The sequence below is a fragment of the Branchiostoma lanceolatum genome, chromosome 11, assembly GCF_035083965.1.
Source record: "Branchiostoma lanceolatum isolate klBraLanc5 chromosome 11, klBraLanc5.hap2, whole genome shotgun sequence".
In the NCBI taxonomy this organism is placed as follows: Eukaryota; Metazoa; Chordata; class Leptocardii; order Amphioxiformes; family Branchiostomatidae; genus Branchiostoma; species Branchiostoma lanceolatum.
Window position 1 is genome coordinate 6811866 of NC_089732.1, and position 23769 is coordinate 6835634.

At 39.0% G+C, this 23769-nt stretch overlaps 1 protein-coding gene across 2 annotated transcripts; it reads left to right on the plus strand.

Annotated features, from left to right (window-relative positions):
* The first annotated feature begins 15 nt into the window (after positions 1-15).
* On the plus strand, positions 16-22227 carry LOC136445263 (FAS-associated factor 1-like). Of its 2 annotated transcripts, none has more exons than XM_066443169.1 (19): positions 16-143; positions 4710-4778; positions 6098-6180; positions 7146-7327; positions 8811-8899; positions 9889-9995; positions 11186-11291; positions 12831-12917; positions 13966-14052; positions 14588-14723; positions 15052-15115; positions 15495-15576; positions 16523-16677; positions 17221-17357; positions 17499-17587; positions 18182-18262; positions 19018-19107; positions 19877-20092; positions 21088-22227. In XM_066443169.1, the coding sequence occupies exons 1-19, from the start codon at positions 105-107 to the stop codon at positions 21166-21168; spliced, it is 1980 nt and encodes a 659-aa protein (XP_066299266.1). In that variant the 5' UTR covers positions 16-104; the 3' UTR covers positions 21169-22227. The 2 variants fall into 2 exon arrangements, with proteins under 2 accessions (XP_066299266.1, XP_066299265.1); XM_066443168.1 differs by lacking the exon at positions 11186-11291 and adding an exon at positions 11909-12014.
* Positions 22228-23769: the final 1542 nt, after the last annotated feature.

A 23769-nucleotide genomic window follows, 5' to 3' on the forward strand; every position in this document is an offset into this window, starting at 1 on the left:
AGCATACTGTTCTTATAAGATTCGTTACTTTACTGGAATAGTTATATATTTTATTTATTTTCCCCACATAGTCTGTGGTATGTTCACTTGCATCATAAACAACAATGGCGGCGGACAGGGAGATGATTCTGGCCGATTTTCAGGTACTTTTTGGTCAAATTTGAAGCAAAAACAGCGTCATGTGTGTACCATTTTAACGTCATCGGCTGTCAACAAAATAAGAAATCGATTCATAATCATGATATGAACTCGTTCCCTCTGGATTTTGGGCGATGACGTGTTTTTTTCTTGGTTGAAGAAGAAGGCACTGGAAGCCATGTCTTTGTCATTCAGTCGCAGTCCGCAGACAACATGCATGCATGACGTCTACAAGACCCCAGACTTGTCCTGACTGCATATTGAACGATCTCGTAGCCATTCGTTTTCCTTTTGATGTCTGGAAACGATTCAGTATCGCTAAACAGTCGTATAGTCCGTGCAAAGAGTTCGCAAACACGCTTTTCCAATCTTCCGTGCCAGACAAAAATGGGTAAGGGGAAAACCCTGTATAGGTACCCGTACCCGTATACCTGTATAGGTATACCGGTATACCCCATTTGGGGCCCCGACAAGCCAGGAAACACGCTATGACGGCCGCCATATGGGGCACCCAGAACGGCTTTTTTTTACGGTCTCCACATTGATATAAGACACCGTGAAACAGTTGACTATACTCGGTCAGAAAATAGCTGAACCATCATATTGTACGATCTTTTGATTTCTATGAAGGACAGAGTTTTGGAATATGCGACGTTCGTACGGAGCTCCTGTCAGAACGTGCGAGCACCAATCTCGGAGACCTTTTAACTAAACCTGTTCTGAAAAGAAATAGAAAAAAACACTCAAACTATCAACCTTTCCGCATTTCATTATCTTCAGATGCAATACTCATGATCTGTTTGGCTGGAGCTGCCAGTAAACCTGCGTAAAACCTACAGAAAACGCCCGGTTCTCGATGCATGTTACGCGCCGAAATGACCACTTTATATATTGCGACACAAACATTACGGCCATTCGGCGTGATTTGTCTGAATATGCCGTGCTCGGTCTCTGTCTTTAGCGTGAGGTGTTTCCTGTAGGTTTTCCGTATTAAACCTTTTCAGAACGGGTTCAGTTGAAAGGTCTCCGAGATCGGTGCTCGCACGTTCTGACAGGAGCTCCGTACGAACTTCGCAAATTCCGTATATTCCAAAACTCCGTCCTTCATAGAAATCAAAAGATCATAAAATATGATTGTTCAGCTATTTTCTGACCGAGTATAGTCAACTGTTTCACGGTGTCTTATCATATCAATGTGGAGACCGTAAAAAAAAAGCCGTTCTGGGTGCCCCATATGGCGGCCGTCATAGCGTGTTTCCTGGCTTGTTGGGGCCCCAAATGGGGTATACCGGTATACCTATACGGGGACCTATACGGGTACGGGTACCTATACAGGGTTTTCCCCTTACCCGACAAAAATATGCATGTGCGATTGGTCTCCAACTTACAGTAACTTTCCCATCGTATATATTCAAAGATACCCCGGAGAAATATTACTACTAGTGCATGTATCTTTATCTGAAGTAGGCTCACTAAAGAAAGGGGGCAGGAAATCTTTAAATCTCTGTCTTAATTTAAAGTTCACATCGCTAAGTAAAAGGAGATGTTATTTTAAGGGTTGGAAAAACAGCTGATTACATAATGATGATTAATCGTTATATATGCTACATATTTTCTGAGATGACAAACAGGCCTTTTATTTGGATTCACTTGGGAATTACTGGGTTTGTAAACGTTGGAATATACATCTTTGTAAACTTCATTGGTTCTAGATTCATTACTTCAGCATAAGGTATCAAGAGACAGTTTATCTCATTCTCATAAAACCTTCAAGCAAAGCAGATTACATCACATGTATGCCATAGAAATCAAACAAAATCTATTCCTATGAATGAAACATATGTATTGGAAATACTGAATGAAGAAACTAAGAAAGAAATTGTTCTTTTGTCAATACATGTATCACACTTTCCATTTTGTTGCACCAAGGAGGTTTAACCTTCTTGGTTGCACTTCATTGAAACTTGAAAGACACAGAAGAGACAGTTTGAATTAAAATCTGATGTACAGTGGCAAATACATCAAAAGACTAGCAACCTTTAATCAAGTGTATTGAACAGCTCTACAAGTAAAAATGAGTCTTTGGGACAAAAACATAAGTTTATTACTACACAGTACAGCATATTTCTCTTGCAAAGTTAGATTGCAAACTTACAAAACAGTACGTGTAAGTTCCATACTCACACAGTGTGAAATGCAGATGTAAAGTTGAATGAGTCATTAGATGGTATGACAGCACGACATGTCCAAATCCCTCTAGCCCGATAACCTCCGAGATTCCTGCCACTGTTACAGCAACAAGGGAGACATTCCGATGTCCTGACATCTAACATAGACACAGGACATGACACACATTCCCACCAACTCCACAATTCCAAGTATGCGTATTTGTAGGTTTTGTCCATTTCATCCCTTACCCTGGATTAACAGATTCAAGTCAATTCAAATCTAATTCAAGTGCTACTTTCACACAGTTGGCTGAGGCAGTAGTAGAATCATGTGGAATTCCATATTTGTACAATTTCAACATCTATCAAGAAGATGGTAAAGTTATCAATTAAATGGGACCACTAACCTCAATGACAATGGACAATGTAGATTTCTACAGCGTGAAAGCAATGACAATGTTGTTATATCCTAATTAGAGTCATGTGAAAGGTATTTGTTCAGAGTAAGCTGTCTCAAAAGCTGCTTATCTTCAAATTGCTGGCCATTTAAGGGATGAGCGACATGGAATGTATTGTGTGCGATTTGTCATGTACCCACTTCATCTTACCAAATGTCCTTTATAGATTAGCATAGTGAAAAGATTGTTGGAAATAGGTGTCATTATGAATTACGGCTTATACAGAAGCTGAGTATGAATTGTCGTTGCGTATGATGTTATTTGGGTCCAAACGTAAGCCTGTGATTATGCTCATTTTTCAGCAATTGGCATACCTGATGCATGACAACATTCCCTGTGATTCTTAGGGTGGTCTCTAATTATGTGTCTTTGACATTGGTTATTTGGCAAATACTGAAATAGTAGTGGACAACCTCAAGCCAATCGTTCACACTCATGTCATATCTTCAGAAAAGACATTGTTGCTGCCTAGTTCCCGTTGAGAACTTCATTTGAGCCCACACCAACTAGTTTCACCTTGTGTGTGGCTTTTTCAAGGATCAGAGCTCAAATGAGTGCAAGCACAGTGTGTTCTGGGTTTTATAGGCCAGGTGCAAAGTGCCCTAGGTGGCTTAACCAATCACAGTTCAGCAAATATCAAGTAGTGCACTCTGCTCAGTGCACTGGCATTTGACATTGGTTATTGTTGCAGAGAAAGCCTTACATGACTTTTTCCTTAACTGGTGTTGTATACTGTGTGCATAGGTTGTTTGGCCATGGTTTGGGTTCAGTGCTGTTGTATCTCATATTCAGAGATTTCCTGAAAAGGAAAAATACAGTCCCTAATGGGATATGGACAAAAGAACAATGTTATTGAATGGTATCGCATAGGTGATAATGTAAATCATGAAATTTCTGTGGTGGTTTTACATTTGTGGTTACTGCAGTACTCTTACTGCAAACTTATCACACCACAAACATGTACCCTATCTGGCATTTTGATACCAATGTTGTTTCTGCCACCAACTAAAAACATGTGATTCACTGTGAACACCTGCTTCCCAATCTACTACAAAATTAAGTCCCGGCAAGGTTATATCAGTTTACATTACTGGTACTTTCTCATTTAGTAACTTCTGAGAAACTGTGAACTTACATTTTTCATCATCGCATCCTAGAATACAACAGAGAACATTACAAACGATAGCACTAGAAATATTGTGAATGCATTGTTTTGGATTAACTAAAAGGGAAAGAAAATGAGAAGTGCAGGTGAGATTTGTCTAGTGCAGGTACTTGCAAAGGGGACATGATGATCCTGTCAGCAGTTGAAAAATGTGCACTATTGACAGGATGATCCTGTCAGCAGTGGAAAATTTGCACTATTGACAGGATGATCCTGTCAGCAGTAGACAAATTTGCACTATTGACAGGATGATCCTGTCAGCAGTAGACAAATTTACACTATTGACAGGATGATCCTGTCATCATTTGAAAATTTGTACTGTTGACAGGATGACCCTGTCAGTAGTGGAAAATGTGTACTATTATTGACAGAACGATCCTGTCAACAGTGAATTTTCCGCTGTTGACAGGATCATCCTGTCAATAGTGCACATTTTTCCACTGCTGACAGGATCATCCTGTCAATAGTGCACATTTTTCCATTCTAGAACATAAGTACAGTATCTGTTTTCGGATATTTTTGCAATTTACGGCATGTACTCGCTCATTTTGCAGCTGCTTTGTACGATTTGCCGTATGATCACAAACTTTTCTCCTTTTTTTGGAAACGGATAAAAATTGATGTATTTTATTCAACCCATCTCAAAAGGAATACACACCTTCACATAGGAGTAGAATGCAAAGCCTTTGTCAGGTTTTATTTTATTTCAGAATATGGCTAATTTTGTTGAATATTACATTATACACTAACTGATATATCATATTTACACTTTGTTTCCAGGCTTGTACAGGGATAGAGAACATAGACGAAGCGATCACATTACTGGAACAGAATGACTGGAATCTTGTGGTAAGTATGAAGGTTTTGTAGTGACGACTTTACTACTTTTACTTCTTCATTACTAAATGTTTATTGTATACAGAAAATATTAATTTTTTTGACTTCGAGGTATGATATTTGAAGGTTCAAAAATTCTTAATGTGAATTGCATCAGGCTGTGGCGGTGGAAGCGGAACAGGCTTATTTTTGTTTTCAAAGTTTTGTTATCGCCAGGCATGTGCCGTTTTGTCAAATTCGATATGCTTGTCGCGCTGGATAGTCGCCACCGCAAGCCATATTTGGTAAAGGGTCGTCTTGTTTTCGGTTCTCTTAGCCGTGAAGAGGAAGTAGCCAAAGGATTGGCACATTTCTGCTTTATACAACTATTTGAATATGGCAAATTAGTTGATCAGATTTTCTTTTTTCTTTTCATCAAGAATTGTTGTAGATAGCAAGAGCCTTTCGTCTTGAAAATTTTATATGTGGTCAGACTGCAATAATTCATATGCAGTAGAATGAACAGGATATTGTGGTATTGTTAAAAGGATGTTCCCACGGTTAGGGCAGGGCCTTGTCAGAGTTTTATTCCGTGCGGAGCATGGCGTCGTGCCAATGGAATTCAACGCCATTACATCACCTTCCATAGCGTCTGTGCGCTCAGTGCGAAATTCCCTTCAGGATACGCTATCGGAAAAGCGTATGATGGAAATATGCTAACAGATGTTTATTCTTGCGGATATTTTTGAGATACCGCACTTTGCGGTAAAAGCCTTTGATTTGGCGAGAACTTCTGCTAGCGTACTGGGAAACTGTCCGGAAAAACGTGTTGATTGCGTTAGTAGGAACGGATGTGCGGTCGGACGAATATGCGGAAACCGGAACGGCGCCTATCATCTTTGCTACCCTTTACTAAACCCGTTCGATAAAGGGGGGAAGTTCCAGTCACAATGCCACCCACCCACACAAAAATGCTGTTTTCAATATTTTCTTTATGTTGGCAAATGAATGGTACGTACTACAAGTAACTGTAAGAGTTACCAAGTACCGCAAACAAAATGAATAAAAAGGAAATGGCAAAAATATTTTTTTCATATGGAGCAAGACATGTAGACTTGTTGTCTTTCTTGCAGCACTAATGACTAAATTTCGCTCCTGGTAGCAGCCCACCCAACTGACTGACCCAATTAAACCCTTACAGCGAGAGATTTTAGAACACAGACAGAGACTACATTGTAGAACGTTTATGATGAATGACAATAATTGTGAACTTAAGGTACAAACTGATGCAAATGGTACTTTGATGCTTAGATCCACATGTGTTGTTTTGTTTTCCTGTGTCTTCAAACCAGGCTGCTATCAATGGAGTCCTCCCAGAAGAACCCATGCAACAGGCCCCCAGCGTTCCCGAGGTTCCCCCGCCTCTAGTAGAAAGGTGAGATACATCTAACACAAAGTCACGCTTATGATCTTTCTTTTCTGTGTAAAAGAATGTCCGCATTTCCATCCACACACTACTCAGTACTGTGAATGCAAAAAAATAAGTGGGGACTTAATTTGGCGGTAGGGATAAAATGGAGTGTTCGCAGTACTTTTGAGTTCGCATTTGAACCAAGAGTAACGCATTTCCATCCACACACTACTGTAAATGCAGAAATGTTTGTGGGGATTTAATTTCGCGGTAGGAGAAAATGGAGTGTTCGCAGTGCTTTTGAGTTTGCGTTTGAACCAAGAGTAACGCTACAGTCACACAATGGAACGGATTTTTGCTGTGGTTTTAATTTAAGTTCGTGGTTAAGAGTTCACCGCGAAAACTGCAAACATAAATCACCACAAACATTTCTGCATTTACAGTATCTTAGAAGTGGCAATGATGTCGGACACAGTCTCCATTGTTTTGAAACTCCATCTTTCATGTGTGAAATAATATAAAGCTATGTTTGTATGAAGAATTCTAAGAAGGTTGAAAGTTTAGACTGGTAATCACTAGATTTGGGAAGTTGTAATGGGAAGGATACAAACCCACCCTTTCCTCCAACATCTTTCCTATCACAACAGGAGGATGTGTACTTCTGGTCTTTTATAGTCTATACACTCATGCTGTACTGTATTGTCCTATGGAGTAATACTATGCTTTTTCTGGTCCTGTATTTCTGACACAAGCCCAAAAAAAGTCTTAGACACAAAGACGTTTTTGCAGAATAGGGACACTGCAACTAGCCTGAGTGTCATTCTAGTTAGTTCCGGGGCTCCCATACTCTCCCATTCACTGTATGGGTGCCCTGGAACTAACTAGGATGACACTCAGGTTATACTGCAACATTCTTGTAGATTCAAGTTTAGTAACAATAACCTGTCACAAGTTTTAACAATTGATATTTTCGTTCACGTGTTCTCCAGTCCTGACTTATCAGTAGTTGGACAACAACTACAAGCAATGGCGGGGACGTCCACGTTAGGGTCGCCATGGGAACCAGTGATGGCAGGCCCCATGATGCGGCCGACACCCCGCATGTTAGAGTTCAAAGTGGAGTACAGGGAAAGAACAGTGGACGTCATGCTAGACGATACCAGTACTGTAGGTGGGTTGGATGATTACGGCAGGATGATTTTCCATCATCTCTGTTTGTTTGTTTATTTATTTGTTTGTTTTATTTAGATCTTTTTTTTGAACATTTCTTTAGTCAGTTTTTTAACAGAAACAAAGAAAGGCTTCCTGTGTTGAATATGCAATGTACATGCATGTTCTCATTGCTAGTGGTATATACCATTGGCCATGTTTACATGCTCAAGTCCAAAGGCCTTTGATTTTGTTTCAAAGTCTGCATAAAAGGATCAAGCAGCATGAAGTTAGTTCTGCAGTCTTTATTCAGGTGCAGGTATTTAAAGCTTTTGTGCAGGTATTTAAAGCTTTTAGTGAGTGTAATACGAGCTAGCATTTCACCCCAACATTTTCACAAACCTATTGAAGATGATCACAAACTACATGTATTTCAAAGAAACCGCATGATGATTTGAGAAAGCCATGTTGACTTTCCAGTCGACTTGTTTTTAAGAGGCTCTTATACTTCGTGCTTCCACATAAAAGGAGTCCCACACATCAAAGGATGTCATTGAGAACTGGTATTGTCTGTCCAAGCCAATGAGATCCCACCTGTGATTATGCCTTGTTCTCGTAGCATGACGTCATTACACAGCGTGTGAACCCCCTAAGGCTAGCACTGACACTTAGAAGGGTACGAAATAAGAACAAGATACGTTTGACTTGAAGGAACTGATCTTATAATCACTTGGAAGTACTCCAGGCCAAGGGTTCAAACAAGGGCTCGCCCCTGACAAGAGAATATTCCAAGGAATAATTGAGTTGTCTTTATAATTAGTTTTTAAGACAGGCAGCCAGGTGCTTGTGATATTGTGTAACAGTCCTGTCAATATACATTGGAGAGGAACACAAAGGGACCTTTATGATCAAAATGTGCGGAGATGTATTCATACTCATGCACTGTTTTGTTTTTACTGAATTTTTTCATGTGCTGTGGCAGGACAATTATTATACGGAAAAAAAGTTTTGTCGAATAAGGACATTCTTTTATCAAGTTCAACAGCAGTATCTTGATACAAGGAGCGAAACATGCAAGAAACTTGAATAAGAAGTGAACTTGTTAATGAACAGAAGACATATGTATTTATATCATTGGACAATTTTGAATTATTTTACAACTAGACCTTGAATAAATTGAAGAAAAACTCATTTGAGTGTTAGAGAGAATATTTATTCTGTACAGGCTAACATGTAAACACAGCTGTGCCATACAAAGAAAATCTATCACATTGGCCCTTGTAGCAGAGATACATGTATGGCCCTGGGTCTATTAGTATTGCAGTAAAAGGCTCAAGGCCTCTGATGCTTCATTGGGTTTCCTTGTAGCTTCAGGCATCAGGGCAGAAAATCCTTGACAGGAAGGACACTGGAGTCTTCGTTTACAGTTCAAACGTTCATTCGATATCTGTAGAATGATGGTTGTTCTGACACCCCCTCCCCCATCTGTCTGTATCCCCCCTCAGGTAATATTAAGGAGGTTTTACAAGCAGAACTGGGGATTCCCACAGACCAGCAACACCTGCGAGGGTTCAGCCAGGAGGAACCTGATGATGTGAGTATAGTTTGATGGACAGAAATATAAGTCTTGTTTCTTCAGTGGATTCTCTTTACTGTAATTCTTGTGTCTTTCACTGTTACTTAATGTTTCACTGTTTTCACGATCACCTCTTTACCATGAACTTATCATCACGGTGAAAAAACTGTTGTTATTCTTTTAAAGTTCAGTGAAAATTGCAATTTTCCTTACACCGTGACATTTTGCTACTGTAAAGATAAAGTGAATTACAATATCCTAGCTACATGTATATAGCCTGGTATCTAAACCTATCATACTATCTGCTAAGTCTTTTTCGTCTTCTCTATGATAGTTTTATATACCAGGCTAGGTACCGGTCTATTGTTAGCTTCCTGCGATTTTGTCAGTACTGCAAAGTGACTCTGCAGCCCCTAATCAGTTTTGATACACCCTTTTACAGTCAGACAAATTTGTTGCTTGTAGGCAAATCTCCTAATTATTTAGTCCATTGCCTGTTTGAAACCTTTTCCCAGTCCAAGCAGTCACTAACTCAAGCAGACCACATCTCGGCTTTGTTAAACTGTCTCTCTCACAGCTTGTTCGTTTGCAAAGACAAAGAGGCTCTTTGTGTGTGCTTGTAATTCAATCCTGGATCCCTGCTAGATTCATTCAAGGAGGTCCTTGATTCATTTGAGCTAAGTGATTGTTGAGAGGCCAGTTAGCACTCCAAATATCAGCTGTTCTAAAAGGCTAAGTCGCAATTGCTCCAGACAGGGAGGAGTCTAATTAGATTAGCCTTATTATCCAATGAGGTTAACTCTGGGAGATAGTTTTCCCCATCATACAGGCTGGGCCGAACCATATCAGGTTAGGGGGGTTGTAGAATTGTGTGCAAGAGTGTTGCATTAAACAGTAGCAGTTTTAACCAAGTATGTGTTTTCATTTTTGTCTGTAACATATTCTGATGTGCTTACGAATTAGAAATAATTACCACATTGAAAGTGTTGATTTTTCTCATGTCTTAGGCTGTCCTGTCTAGTTTGAATCTTCCAAGAGAGAACCGGCTCTTTCTGTTGACCCCTGACCTCCCCGTGGCTTCAGGGTCAGGGTCACAAGAAGTGGATGGAGAAAGGTAAGTTGAGGAGCATCCATTGCTATGTTTTCCATGCATGATATAATATATGTACTGTGTCAGATTGTTATCTGTCTCGAGTGTTGACTGGTCAGTAGGTATGTCAGGCAAGGAGGTAACATATTCACTGGCTTGAAGTAGCTGTTGGTGAACTGGTTTGGACAAGGATGTTTCAAAATGTTTTATATCTATTTTGATGGAATGTTCTTTGTTGTAGATAGGCATAAACTTAAATGCAAATGGACTTAATCTATTGCTTAACTTTTTGGGAAAATCTCTATCTGTATGCAGGTCCAGGAATTCAAGTTTTCCTAATCAGCACTGTAGTTGAAAAGTTTGGAAACTACAGCTTCGATAGAGTCCATTCCGAGTCACCGCGAGGGTTTTATAATAATATTTGTAATCATTTTGAAAAATTTTTAATAAAAGAATATCTGACTGACAATAGTTCTAAATTTTTCTAAAAGATCAAATACAAAAATATGAATTTATTTGAATTTAATTAGATAATTTAAAAATATTTTGAAAGTAACTGCACAAAAACCTCTTTATTTGTAATAATTTCTAAACATCTATGTGATTATTTAACTTTTAGAAATATTAACAAGAAATGGTAGAAAATGGTTAACAATGGTAGAATGGTGATTGCCCCCATAAAAGTAGGTGCTAATCTGGCCCTTCTGTCTGCCTTTGTACATCTTTAGACTTCACTGCAGGACACTGTTGGGTCCTTTGTGCAAAGCATTCTTCCCTAAACTTCGCAAGGATGTGTGAATTGCTTTCTTCCCAGCCCTCTGACCTATTTATAGAGATTTTACAAATAATGGTAGAAAATGGTAAGAAATTGTAAAAAATTGTAAATAATGGTAGAATGCTGTTACCATTATTTAGAAACCATTGTAAATATCATATTCTACATCATGAATATTTCTAAAGTTTTAGAAAACGTAAGAAATATTTAGAATGTTGAAATCACATGCAAAATATTTCAAAAGTATCAAATCTCTTACACAAATAATAACAATAACTTGAAAATAGTTCTAAATTATGACAATAACAACCCTCGCGGTGACTTGGAATGGACTCTATGCTATTTAGGTTTCCAAGAGTTTTACTATTTGATAATCCACCATGCAGTTATTCACATGCTTATGAATCACTTGTTATATTTACATGTACCCTTCTTGCAGCATTACTCTTGAAAGGATGCTCCTAGAGTTCAAACTTAATGTGGTAGATGTAGACAAGGGGATCGAGTACAATCTCCATTTCCCAGGCAGCCGTACCATCCACCAGGTAACAACGAGACTGTGATGAGGAATGCAGAGTGTTGCCTGCAGAAAAGACTTAGGCCCCCATTCTACTGGACGGGGATCGTGCTGCGCTCTCACTGCGACTTAAGTAGGATTTGTCTAATCCTTGATTTCATATTTGGAATATCATGCAAAATCAGGGTTGTCTCCAGAACCCGTTCCTCCGTCCCAGGACAGAAATTTGCTTGTTGGGACGAAAATTTTTTTTAACCTTGTCCGTCCTAAAAATGGAAACTTCATGACATAAAAGTGATGAAAATGCATTTTTGTAGGCTTAAAATGACATATCTAACAACAAGAAGCAAAACATTGGATCTCAAAGAATGAGTGGGACAGAAAAAAATTTAAAATGCAAAATACAAAAGTATGGCTGAACAGCCAACAAAACCCACAAAGCGTAAAAAGATTTGTTTTTCATCTATGAGATTTGTTGAGTGCACTGTTTAATCTTTGGTTGCAGAGAGAGCGCAGTAACAACGCTGTCCTAGTGGGGGTATTACTAACAAGACTAGTGTATGGGCAGGCAGTTCTTGACATGTGCTATGCTTTAACATGATGTAGATCGTTTTGCATGAAGTGGTTTGGCGTGTATTTTTGCAGTGATGTGCTGGCAAAATTAGGAATGGACTTCAAACTAACCGTGCGGGATCGGGACAGGGACATTAGCTACCCCCTCAGCTTCCCTGGCTCCAGAACAATACGAGAGGTGAGCTACTGCACACTGTGATGTCATCACTTTCTGTGCTGTGAAGTCATCACTCTCTGTGCTGTGACATCATCACATTCGATGTATGATGCATCATCAAACATTGTGTTCTGATGGTATAGAATAGAAGTCCTGTAAAGGAATTTGTATCTTATACCAATATTTTGGAAAACACTATAAGTAATATAACACTTATAAACCAGGGTTACAGTCGGATGTGAATTCCAGCCAAATGCTCCAGGAAAATTGCTGTCATTTTTGAAAATATAGAAATTGATACTGTAAATGCAGAAATGTTCGCTGTGGTTTTATGTTCACTGTTTTTTTGCCCTCCTACCCCCTTGTCTACCATTGAACTTAAAACCATGTTGAACACTCCGTTTTCTCCCTACTGCAAAATTAAAACCATGCAAACTTAAATGCATTTACAATATGTCACAAATTCAACTTGATGCTAGTGACACTATTAGTTTTCTACATTTTCAGCAACAATGCCATGTTTGTATCCCCCCTTATTACCACCTTCTAATTAATACACTAAACCTATGTCCTGCCAACTGGAATGTGTGCTGTCAGCCTTTATGAAGCAAACCTATGTATGCTTGGATAAACTGTAATGTCTGTGACTAACTGCGAATAAGCAAGTCAAACATACACATTTAGTTTTATAAACCATAGCATATATTTTACCATTACCCTACTAAATGACATTTGCTCTTCCAAGCTCTGTGTTCTATTGAAGTTGCTATGTTTCTTGTGTTCTATGTCTGGAATGCGTTGAATGTCTCAGTACAAACCTTTTTTCTTTGCTGACAGGTGAAATGTGACGTGTACAGTTTAACAGATATCCCTGTACGCAACCAGATATGGAAGGGCTGGCCACAGGACGCTAAAGATGATGATGTAAGTCTCTCCACTCTTACGAACCTTTCCTTTTACAAAAAGAAAAAAATAATACCTTTGTTAAATATGTTTGAGGTACTCTTGATCCACTGGTAATTACGTCTTATTTCCTACTAAAGGTTTACCGGTAGCATAATTCCGCTAGGGTTCATAATTCTGCCACCCTGAAAAACTTGGCTAAAACAGATCTCCAACATAACGTGCCCTATCATAATGCACTACTGTATATCTAAACTGTGCATACCTGGGGTGTGCTGCAATAGAGATCTCTCAAACCCACTTTTTTTCTTCAAAATGGCGGATTTATGTAACCCAGGGAATTAATCTTAATGGTGGTTATAGAAAAATTCAAGAAAGTCACAAAAACAACAACGACGGAAGATTAATTGGTGGATGTCCTGTAGAAATCACAGGTGTCGTAATAACACAGTGTACTGAGTTTCTGGCACAATTCCCAGGTGTCGGGATATACAAACTAATCCTCTGGGGAATAGGAATTACATGGCCTGGCCTGTTGCCACGGTGACATCAGATTCGAACTGCAGCTGGACAGTGTCCTTGAAACATTTCAGGACGATGAATAAAAGCAAAGTCTCTAACTTCACTTAGTCTAGCTCTGATGAAATGACAATGGTTTTTGACAAATTTGAAATGTAACGTTTGATGGTTGATATGTGAACCTCTACACACACCCTCCTAATGTTGTATATGGTAGAAATAGCTTCACTGCTCTGCAGCAGTAGAGATGCTTATTATACAAGCAGGGCTCGAAATTCATTTTTGGGGATAGGTGCACTGAAAAAAATTAGTTTACGGCAGCGCTATAGTCACACACTGCTACAGTATTGGACAAAAATGTTCACGATGGTTTTAAGTTCTTGGTGAAACAGTCACCATGAAAACCGCAAACATAAAACCACCGCAAACATTTCTGCATTTACAGTATCAAAAAGGGCTAACCAGTATCAAAAGCCATCGGATAGATCTGCTTAGAGATTATTAGATGTGACTCTTGCATTACTGTAATGTTCATCTCACCCCCTTGCAGATGACCTTGGCAGGTTGTGGGATTCCTCACCCTTCCCATGACCTTGAGGTGTGGAGACAACACATCCCTGTCAGGTTCAGTACAGGGGTACGTACAACAGTTAGGATTTTCTTTAAAATTGACTTGATTATACCTTAGAGTGTTCTCTTTCCGTCAGTCACTTTCGGGACTAAACTTTGGGTGATGGGTTAATTTCCACGTTAAAATGCCCAATTTTGTGCATCGTTTTTGACCGGGAAATACTTTTTCCTCCTAACATTTACTAGAATTGGAGAGGTTGAAGAAATAGAAACTTGATTGTCCTTACACCTAGAGGGATATCCTTCATTCCCATACATATTTCCTGGAAGAGACGGTCACTAGACTTGAGGGTGTGCAAACTCAAATTGAGACCCAAAATATTGCAGCCCCACAATGTTTTTAATTTAAGGTCAACTGTTTTATTTTCTGTCATTTCGTAATTTTGTCAGTTCTTTTTTGCAAACACTTGCATTGTGTTCCAACAGTTGTTATGAACTTAAAACACCACAGACATTTTTCCCTTCCTACCCCAAAATGAAGTCCCTGTGAATTTTACAATTGATTTTGTGATTTACAGTACATTTGTATTTTCATTCTTCAGGTAGAAGAAGAGAGGCGACAACGCCATGCGAGTGGGTCGAGCACGGAAGACTTCGAGGATGCCAGCGACTCTTTTACCGTAGACGACAATGACTTGAGTTTTACTGATGTGGTTACCAGAAAACCACAGCCTCTTAGTGAGTATGACTGAACACACATTGAAGTCTTTGATGGTCATGTTGGTACACTTAAACACTCTTGTCTTTGTATAGTAATTGGTAAAGATGAAATAGTCCCAACAATATCTGTGAAAGAAATGAATATTGGAGTTACGTGTATTTACAGAATGTTATGGAAAATAGTGGATAGTTCTTTGGTCTTTGGGACATCATTTAAAGTAAGAATTGACATTTTCTGTATATTCCTGTATGTTTCAGAACAGTGTTACTGATATCTAACAATCATACACAATACAGTGTGATAATGAATGCACACTTATGTCATGGTTTATCCCATGTTCTACAGTTCCTGATAACTGTGATGATGAGTACAATGCATCCGTTCACTTTACCGCAGAGTTTACAGAAAGGTAAAGATTTTCAACTACATAAGTTAGCCCTCTTTAGGGACTGACCAGAAAAGGTTGTAGAGAGTGTAGAAATGGGGAAATTGTGCTAAAATCATGCAAAAAGCCAGGTCACCAACATTTTTATGGTCCCCCATAGCCTGCTTTGGTCTATTCTTATCTAGACTCTTTTTCTATGGTTTTTTCGAAAGTCAAAAAGTCTGTATGCTCATTTTTTCAAATGTCTGTCAAAGTATTGTTTGTTAAGACAGTCGAAAAATTGACCACTTTTCGCTCAAGAGTTCACCTGTCTCCATTCACTGTTTCTCTGAGAAATTTGGACACATTTTGTCTTCATTTTGTTGACTGTTAAGCTTACATTTGCTGTGCCCCCCTCCCACAGGTATGGCGAATGCCACCCCATGTTTTACATAGGCTCCCTAGAAGATGCCATGAAAGAGGCCTTCCAGAAACCAGCCAGGGATGTAAGTATGGTCTAGTCACACCAGGTTTAATGTATCCCCTCAAGGACCAACTGTACAGCAATGCCACCTATTTGTTGATACTGGTATAGCAGGGTAAACTTTTGTTGTGCTACAAGCGATGGTGTATTTAGAGTCGATATGTATTTGTGGAAAATTAGCCAAATGTGCCATAATATAATACCATTATAGCTTTGTCTCTCTCTCTCTCTGTTGCCTATTCTAAAATGAAACCTTTCATTGTTTTTGTGCTTACTACACATCACTATAACTGGATAAAAAAGTTCTTTCTTTGTACACAGCCAATGCATTATTACGTAGCTGACTAGCTGACATTTCCTCAGGGCAATACTGACTGGTTCTACTTCACACTGCAGCTAGGTGTCACTGTTGCAGTGTAAAGAATGTGGTCCCAAACGTGACTGAGTTGATATCCCCCCTCATCACGGTACATGACTGGAGTAGATTTTCTGGTCCATCTGCTGTCCTCTCTGTCAGTTTGGCCTCATTCCAGTGTATTACACAGCCTTTCCTTGTAATGTGTTCTTTCACTGCTGACTCTTCCTTCTCCAAAACATTGGATAAGTGATACTAGTAACTCATTGGTTATGTACAATGAACTTTGTTATCCATCCAGTTATTTATAAAACCTGATGAAACTACTGTCATTCACTTTATCTTCACAGAAGCAAAATTCCACGTTGTAAGGAAAATTGCCATTTTCACTGAACTTTAACTTCACGGTGGTAGCAAGTGATAGAACAGATGTGTGAAGGAATCATAAATGATAACAACAAGTTTTTTCACGGTGATGATAAGTTCACGGTAAAGAGGTGACCGTGAAAACAGTGAACATAAAGTTACAGTGAAAGAAACAACAATTACAGTACTGTATTCAAGGGGGTTTACCATCACTGATCTCTATTTCCTTTCTGTGTTTCCTCCCCAGAGAAAGTTGTTAGCCCTGTACCTGCACCACGACCAGAGTGTACAGAGTAACATCTTCTGTTCCCAGGTGCTCTGTAGAGAGAGCATCGTGTCCTACATGTCACAACACTACCTGATCTTCGCCTGGGACATGACTTTTGATAGTAACAAAGCAAGGTAGGCACTCGCCTGTGTTACGCAAGCTCTCGCTGACTGTGGCTTGTTAGTAGGGCCTCTAGGCAACTCCCATCTAAATACATTCTCATTGTCCTGTCCTTACAAACAGGGTTACTTAGCAAGGGGATGCCTTTGTTTAGGTATTGCCCTTGTGATACTGTAAATTGCTTTATTTTCCCATAGATGATATTGGTAGGAGTGGAAAAGGGGTGTTTGCTGTGTTTTAGGTTTGCAGTCTAAACAACAATACTGTAGCACAGAAACACATCTTCATGCTGTCCTGCTTTTGCAGTGGACAGGCACCGCAATAGAACACAAAATAAAACCACTGCTATTTCAAGGTTTGCAGTAAAGCGTTAAAACACTAGCTGTAAGTAGTGTGACAAACTGAGAAGAAATGACTGTCTTTTTTGTCATTGCCATGATAATGATGGGTTACCTCCCCCTCTTCCCATAATGATAATGGATTAAAACAGATCCTAACACGATTGTATAATACAAAAGTTAGGTTTCCCCACACCCATGCCCTATGTGTTGCGGCAGGTTTTTAGGCCACATCTCTCGCCAGTACGGCAGTTTGGCGGCACAGACGGTGCGGAACTACAAGGCCGACGAGTACCCGCTGCTGATGCTGGTCATGAGGAACAGAGGGGCCAGCGAGGTCCTCAAGGTCGTACATGGTGAGTCCTCCCATGGTCAAAGTCAATACATCCACAGTTTCACAACCAATAATGCATTACTGAGCATGGGTTTGGGGTCTTTTGTTACATGTATAACTCCAGATGCTGTGTATGTGAAGTTCCTTTCATTCATGTCCACAGGTAACAACACAGTAGATGAGCTCATGAGCACATTGATCAACGCTGTCGACGTCTTCACAGAAAACCAGAGGGTGGAGATGCAGGAAGAAGTATGTTATAGACTACCTGTTCACATTTCCTCTTGAAATAGCTGTACTAGTACATGATACTGTAAATGCAGAAATGTTTGTGGTGGTTTTGTGTTCACGGTTCTTGCAGTGAACTCTTTGCTGCAAACGTAAAACCACCACGAAAAGTCGTTCTATGGTGTGACTGTAGTGCTACTATTGTTCAAACACAAACTCAAAACCACTCCATTTTCTCCCTACCGTGAAATTGAATCCCCTCAAACATTTCTGCATTTACTGTATGTGCTGGCAGTTAGTTTTTACATATCATATTTTTCCATTGTAGTAAGTGAGTGAGTAAGGATTTGACTACATCCATAGTTTTTATGTTTTTTTACATATCTTGTATATGGCAGATAAACCAACAGATAAGCAACCAACACAGACTATGACTTAAGAACATGAGTTTAAATCCCAGTGACTCTTGTATCTGGGTAACTCAGTGACTTTTTCTATCAATATTAAACAGAAAGTTGATTGAGAACTGTACGACTGGTCATTTTCTAGATGTGTAAGTCCATGGTTAGATGTTTGTGGCCAGTCCATTGGTGTGAGATGTCTCATTCGTTCCCTCAGGCAGAGAGAGAAGAACGAGAAAGGATGAAGAGAGAACAGGACGAGGCGTATCAAGTTTCACTGGCAGCTGATAGAGCTAAGGTACAAGACTTGGTGTTAAATTTTGCGTATTGGTGTTTTTGTCTTACCTTTAGCTGTCTAGTAACTGTTTCAGGAGAAGAGATGTATACAAAACAGAGATAACGCATAGATAATGTAATGTCATCCTGGAAGTCAATTTTAAGAATTTATGGGCGACTTTTGCACGAGCACAATTTTTGTACAAAGGAACTAGACACATTTGCGTATATTGTGTGATAAGACTACATGTGATGTTTCACAGCAACAAGTGTATTTTTCTTAAAAACATGCAAATATTTGCAGCATTCTTCATAGAAAGTAGCAAGTATACACGCAATAATGAGAAGACAGTGCAGCGATATTGAGTTGATTTATTTATTATTGTGATCTATTGTTAGCTCCAAAAGAAGCTATTCTTCCATCCTATCTGATTTTATCATCTTGCCCAAATAATGATATGTTGACTTGTTTTTACGAAACTTTCCTGGCAGGAATTTGTTCTTTGATGTTTACTTTTGCTCTCATCACTGTAAATGAATGATCCACAGTCAAATCATTACATTGCCCAAAGTAAAACATTACATGTTAAAAGTTATGTGTGTTAAAAGAAGAGTGATGGATGTCACTCGAAACATCCGGAAATAAATCTCTGAATTCTTATCCAGTTGTAGAGTCTGAATTCTCTTTATATATTGTTTACCTGGATGTCTCACCTTCACAAACGTAAAAGTTATGTTATTCATTAACAGTGATATCTCATTCCCCACCTGTACCAGGAGGAGGAGAAAAGGAGGAAAGAGCAGGAGGAGAAGGAGGAGCAGGAGAAGGCACAGAGAGAAGCTCGGGAGGCAAAGGAGGAGAGAGAAGTCAGTGTCTAACCACCATTAACATTTATCCGCCACGTCACATGTATCCACCACCCTGCAAAAATTTGTCTAAAGAGGTTTTCATTGCACTTTCTCTCAGTTTAATGCACTCCTGTATATCTAAATTGTTCATAGCTGGGGATACTTGGATACTTTATTAACTCCATTTAGCTTTCATACAGTACAATTGAACAAGTACGAAGCTAGTGCTTCACTCGCGATATCTCAAATACACTTTATGTATCCCAGCAGATAAATGTTAATGGGGGGTTACATATTCTCTGCAATTTTTAGAAGTACAGGATTTTGTTTTTTATATGAAACCTAGAAATACCTTAAGGGAGATAGTGAATAACTGAAGTATCAGAAAAAGTTGTATCTTTATCTGCAATTCTTATTGCTGTTTTGTACTCAAACATAACAGGTCAGTACATTTTCTTCAGATGCGATGGTTTACTTGCAGCCTGTGCCATCTTGTGAACCAATAGATTGCTCACAGTAATAATCTGTATTGAGTAGTTATTTCTGTTACATTTCACCTGATTTTATCCTTATGTTAGCTATGGTTTAGCTAAGTAATGGATGATGTACATCAGTTTGTAATAATGTACATCAGTTTGTTTTTGTTATCTTGACAGTTAAGTTTGCTATAAGTTTAAGTTGTGTGCCTGCGAAGCTGGTGTGTTACGCCGAAGGGCAGTTATACTGGCTATATAGATACAGACACTATCTGATTATTTATGCATGTTTTTCTGTGACACCTCCGCAGGCCTTGAGAGCATCGCTAGAAGACACCCTGCCGGACGAACCACCGGAGGACTGCACGGAACCGCTCATCAATCTCCGTGTGAGGCTTCCCGACGGTGAGATGTTACAGAGAAGGTTTCTGGCGGCGACCACGCTGGAAATCGTGCTGAACTACGTCCACTCCAAGGGGTTTCCTTCAAAGGAATACAAGCTGCTGTCCTCATGGCCAAAACGAGATGTAAGTCAGTGTTTTAATGGTTTGTTGTTCGCTCGTTCTCATTTAAATGTGCACATTTTGCAACTTCCGTTACCGTTTGAAGTAAGAAGTACCCGGTAAGATATGCCACGTATAAGGTGCCAAACTGTCGTTTTTAAAAGCCAGAAAAGTTTTAAGTCATCATAAAAATGACATTTTGGCACCTTATATGTGGCCATTCTTAATGTCAGGAACATCTTACTTCAAACGGAATCGGAAGTTACAAAATGTGTACATTTAAATGAGAACAAGCATGTAGTGTGATCCCTTTTTGGACACGCTGGACAAAAAGTTGGAAAAGAGACGTTTCAGGGAAAGAGGCAAGTTTTGTTAGGAAGGTATCCTCACTTTACGTAGCAAGTTGTTGAAGGTAATCAAATAAACTAAAGTCAATGCCTTTATTTTTTTTTGAAGTGCTTGTACGACTACATGGCCGCTTAGAGAGGGACGGTTGGAGCACATTGCCCCACCATGTAAATCGTAACTGTCTCTCACTGGATGTTAGATAGAAGTAATCTTTAATTGTGTATTTCTTTTCCTTTTTTACCTTTCTTTGTGTTGGATCAAAGCTCAAATTACACAATTATGTATTCTACCAACACAGATGAGCTTTCATTCAAACATGGGAATAATCTTATTTTGGTGATATTTTGTAGAGAAATGTTAGCCAAGTACCAAACAGAATATCTACCTTTATTGATGATGATACTCCTCCTAGAGAAATGTTAGCCAAAGTACCAAACAGAATATCTACCTTTATTGATGATGATACTCCTCCTAGAGAAATGTTAGCCAAAGTACCAAACAGAATATCTACCTTTATTGATGATGATACTCCTCCTAGAGAAATGTTAGCCAAAGTACCAAACAGAATATCTACCTTTATTGATGATGATACTCCTCCTAGAGAAATGTTAGCCAAAGTACCAAACAGAATATCTACCTTTATTGACGATAATACTCCTCCCCCCCTCCAGCTGACCTCATTGAACACCACACAGACACTCCAACAGCTTGGCATGAACCCCCAAGAGACCCTCTTTCTCCAGGAAAAGTGAAGACAAAAACCCCAAGAGACCCTCATTGCCCAGGGAAAGTGAAGACATCACCACACTGCGAGAAAAGCACAGTCCCTGTCTGTGCAATCAAGGTACACAGTCAACAACAACAACAAAACAAAAACACAAGAGACAAACTGCCAGCAACGAACTGCTTCCATTGCCTCCTTCCACAGATCTTAAAACACTGCTTTTGTAGAGTCCATCTACCAGAAAGATTCCCCTATGGGGAAACTAAGGTAAACATGAACTTTTGTTTAGTACATACAACTGTATTATATGTGCCATCACGTTTTGAATACCTGTTTTAAGTTGTCTAGAAAAACAACACAATCTCGTAGCACAAGTGCAATAGATTCATCTATTGAAAAATCCTTAGCGTGTGTAGTTTTACATACAAGGCAAACAATGGTTTACACGTTGTACAAAAGCGATCTATGTCAAGTTTGGATGTGTTGAAGAAAGTACAGGTAAATTTTGTGGTGTTTCTACTCAAAACCTTGTCAGTTATTTTGACCGTACTCACTTGGTGCAAGTTTGAAATTGGCATTCTGTGTACAGTTCTGGCTTTTTCCACTCAAATCTTGTTTTTAATGTGGGAAGATTCCTGTAGCTTGTAGTCTGTTAGCCAGAGCTAGAATATGAAATTTTGACTCGTTCTCCAATTAGTTTGCCACACATATGATGCAGTTCGTCACTGAAAACTGTTTCTTCTGATGGACAACTAAGTTGTTTATACAGTTTCTATGTTGTACACAGTTTGCATGGTTACTGTACTTTCAGTGTGTCAGTTAAAAATTCAAATATTTGTGGCCTTTTTTGCTGAATTATGTTTATCTACATTTTGTGTATGTCTAAAAATGTTACCACTGATAGCTTCCCCACCCCCACGACCGAGTCTTGTGATCCAATTATCACATTCTCCTTGCAGAAAAGGACCGATTCATTTATGTTTTTAAGGGTGATAGATATGTTTCTAAGACTGCTAATTGTAAGAATGACCAGGAAATATATCATTACATTTATTGAATTTTTTGTCAGAAGATGACATGAACTATTGTTGGTGCCCACTGTTTTTCTGTGTCTTGGTTTTACTTGGATATCTGATTACAAACTTAAAATGTTAAAGACCTCTTTTACCATGTTAAGTAGAAGTTGAAAGTTTCTTGTTGGCTCAAATGAAGACATCAAAACTTCAATTTTATTCCAAGTATATATATTTATTTCTATCCCATGGTTTTGTACTGCCTGAATTCAACATTAAATTTGAAAATGTGTACATGGTACATAGACTGATAATTAAAAGCTGTTAATAATCAAAATAATACTTTAAATTCATATAGAAATTTGTGTATACCCTCAGTCAGTCAGTAAAAGTATTAGCAGCTGAGCAATCATAAAATACCTCTTTTGAAATAACCATATTTTAAAAAATAACCATATCTTAAAAAGTACATTGACAATAAAAGTTTAAACAAATCAATATCATAAATGGATTAGAAAATCAGTGATATTAGTTTGAAGACTAATAAAGCAATAATATCAATAGATACGTGTAGCAGAACATCTTCTCGTTTGCACAACAAAATGTATAAGAAAAAAAGTGTCCCAAGACTGTTTTGTCGCTGATTGTTTCTTGAGACAGCCATGTCATTAAAAAAAGTGTTTAAAAGAAATGGTGCATATTGTCCCACAACAAAACTGTCTGGTAAAGAAATTTCATCCTCCTGTCACAAACAAAGGTCTTGTTTCTGTCTGCCTATCTGTTCATACGTTGGTGTCTCTTTCACGATGTAGACTCAATGCCTCCTGTGTGTCCGAAAGTATCCAAAAGTGACCAAGTGGCTTGGAATGTTTATGTCCTGAAAATCCATGTAGTTTCAAGTTGCCTTCGTTCAAGTCACACCTCAACAGTAACACCCTTTAGCGGTTCCTTCTGTGCGGGTGCATAGAGGTCATCAATGTGTCTGAAGGCTGAAATAATCTCGGCAACAAACAGAGTAACAGACAGCATCAGCCATAAGCACGCCATGATGAGAAAGACCGTGTTTAACAGACCGGAGATGATCAGGTATGTTAAGACGACGATGATGGGTATCTGAGTGCCGATCGTGAACTTGAAGAGTTGTTGTAAACACATGTGCTCTATCACACCTATTGTCGATGCGTATATACATATGTAAATGACTATGATGCCAGAAAGGGTGTCTTCCGAAACCTCAAACATCAACTCAGCAATCCGTCCGTACAGTATGATACTTTTGAGAGCCATGTAACTCATCAGACAAGCAAGCTTGTTCTGGATGATGACACGCAATCCCAACTCCAGACGTGTTAGCCCTTCTGCTGGCACCAAGGAAAGGTGTGCAAAGAGGACACCTAGCACAACAGTCATGAACTGCACAAACTTGACGACTGCCATGCCTACAAGTGCGTTCTCCCTAACAAAGAAATGGGATGTTATTTCACAAAGCAACATGAATATTAGTGTGCATAAGAGTTCTTTGTAAAAACCCAAACCTAGTGGAACAATTTCCAAGGGTCTGTCTTTGCATGTTACTAATTCCTGTAAGTCTGTGGTGTAGCACTGACAGTCGCATT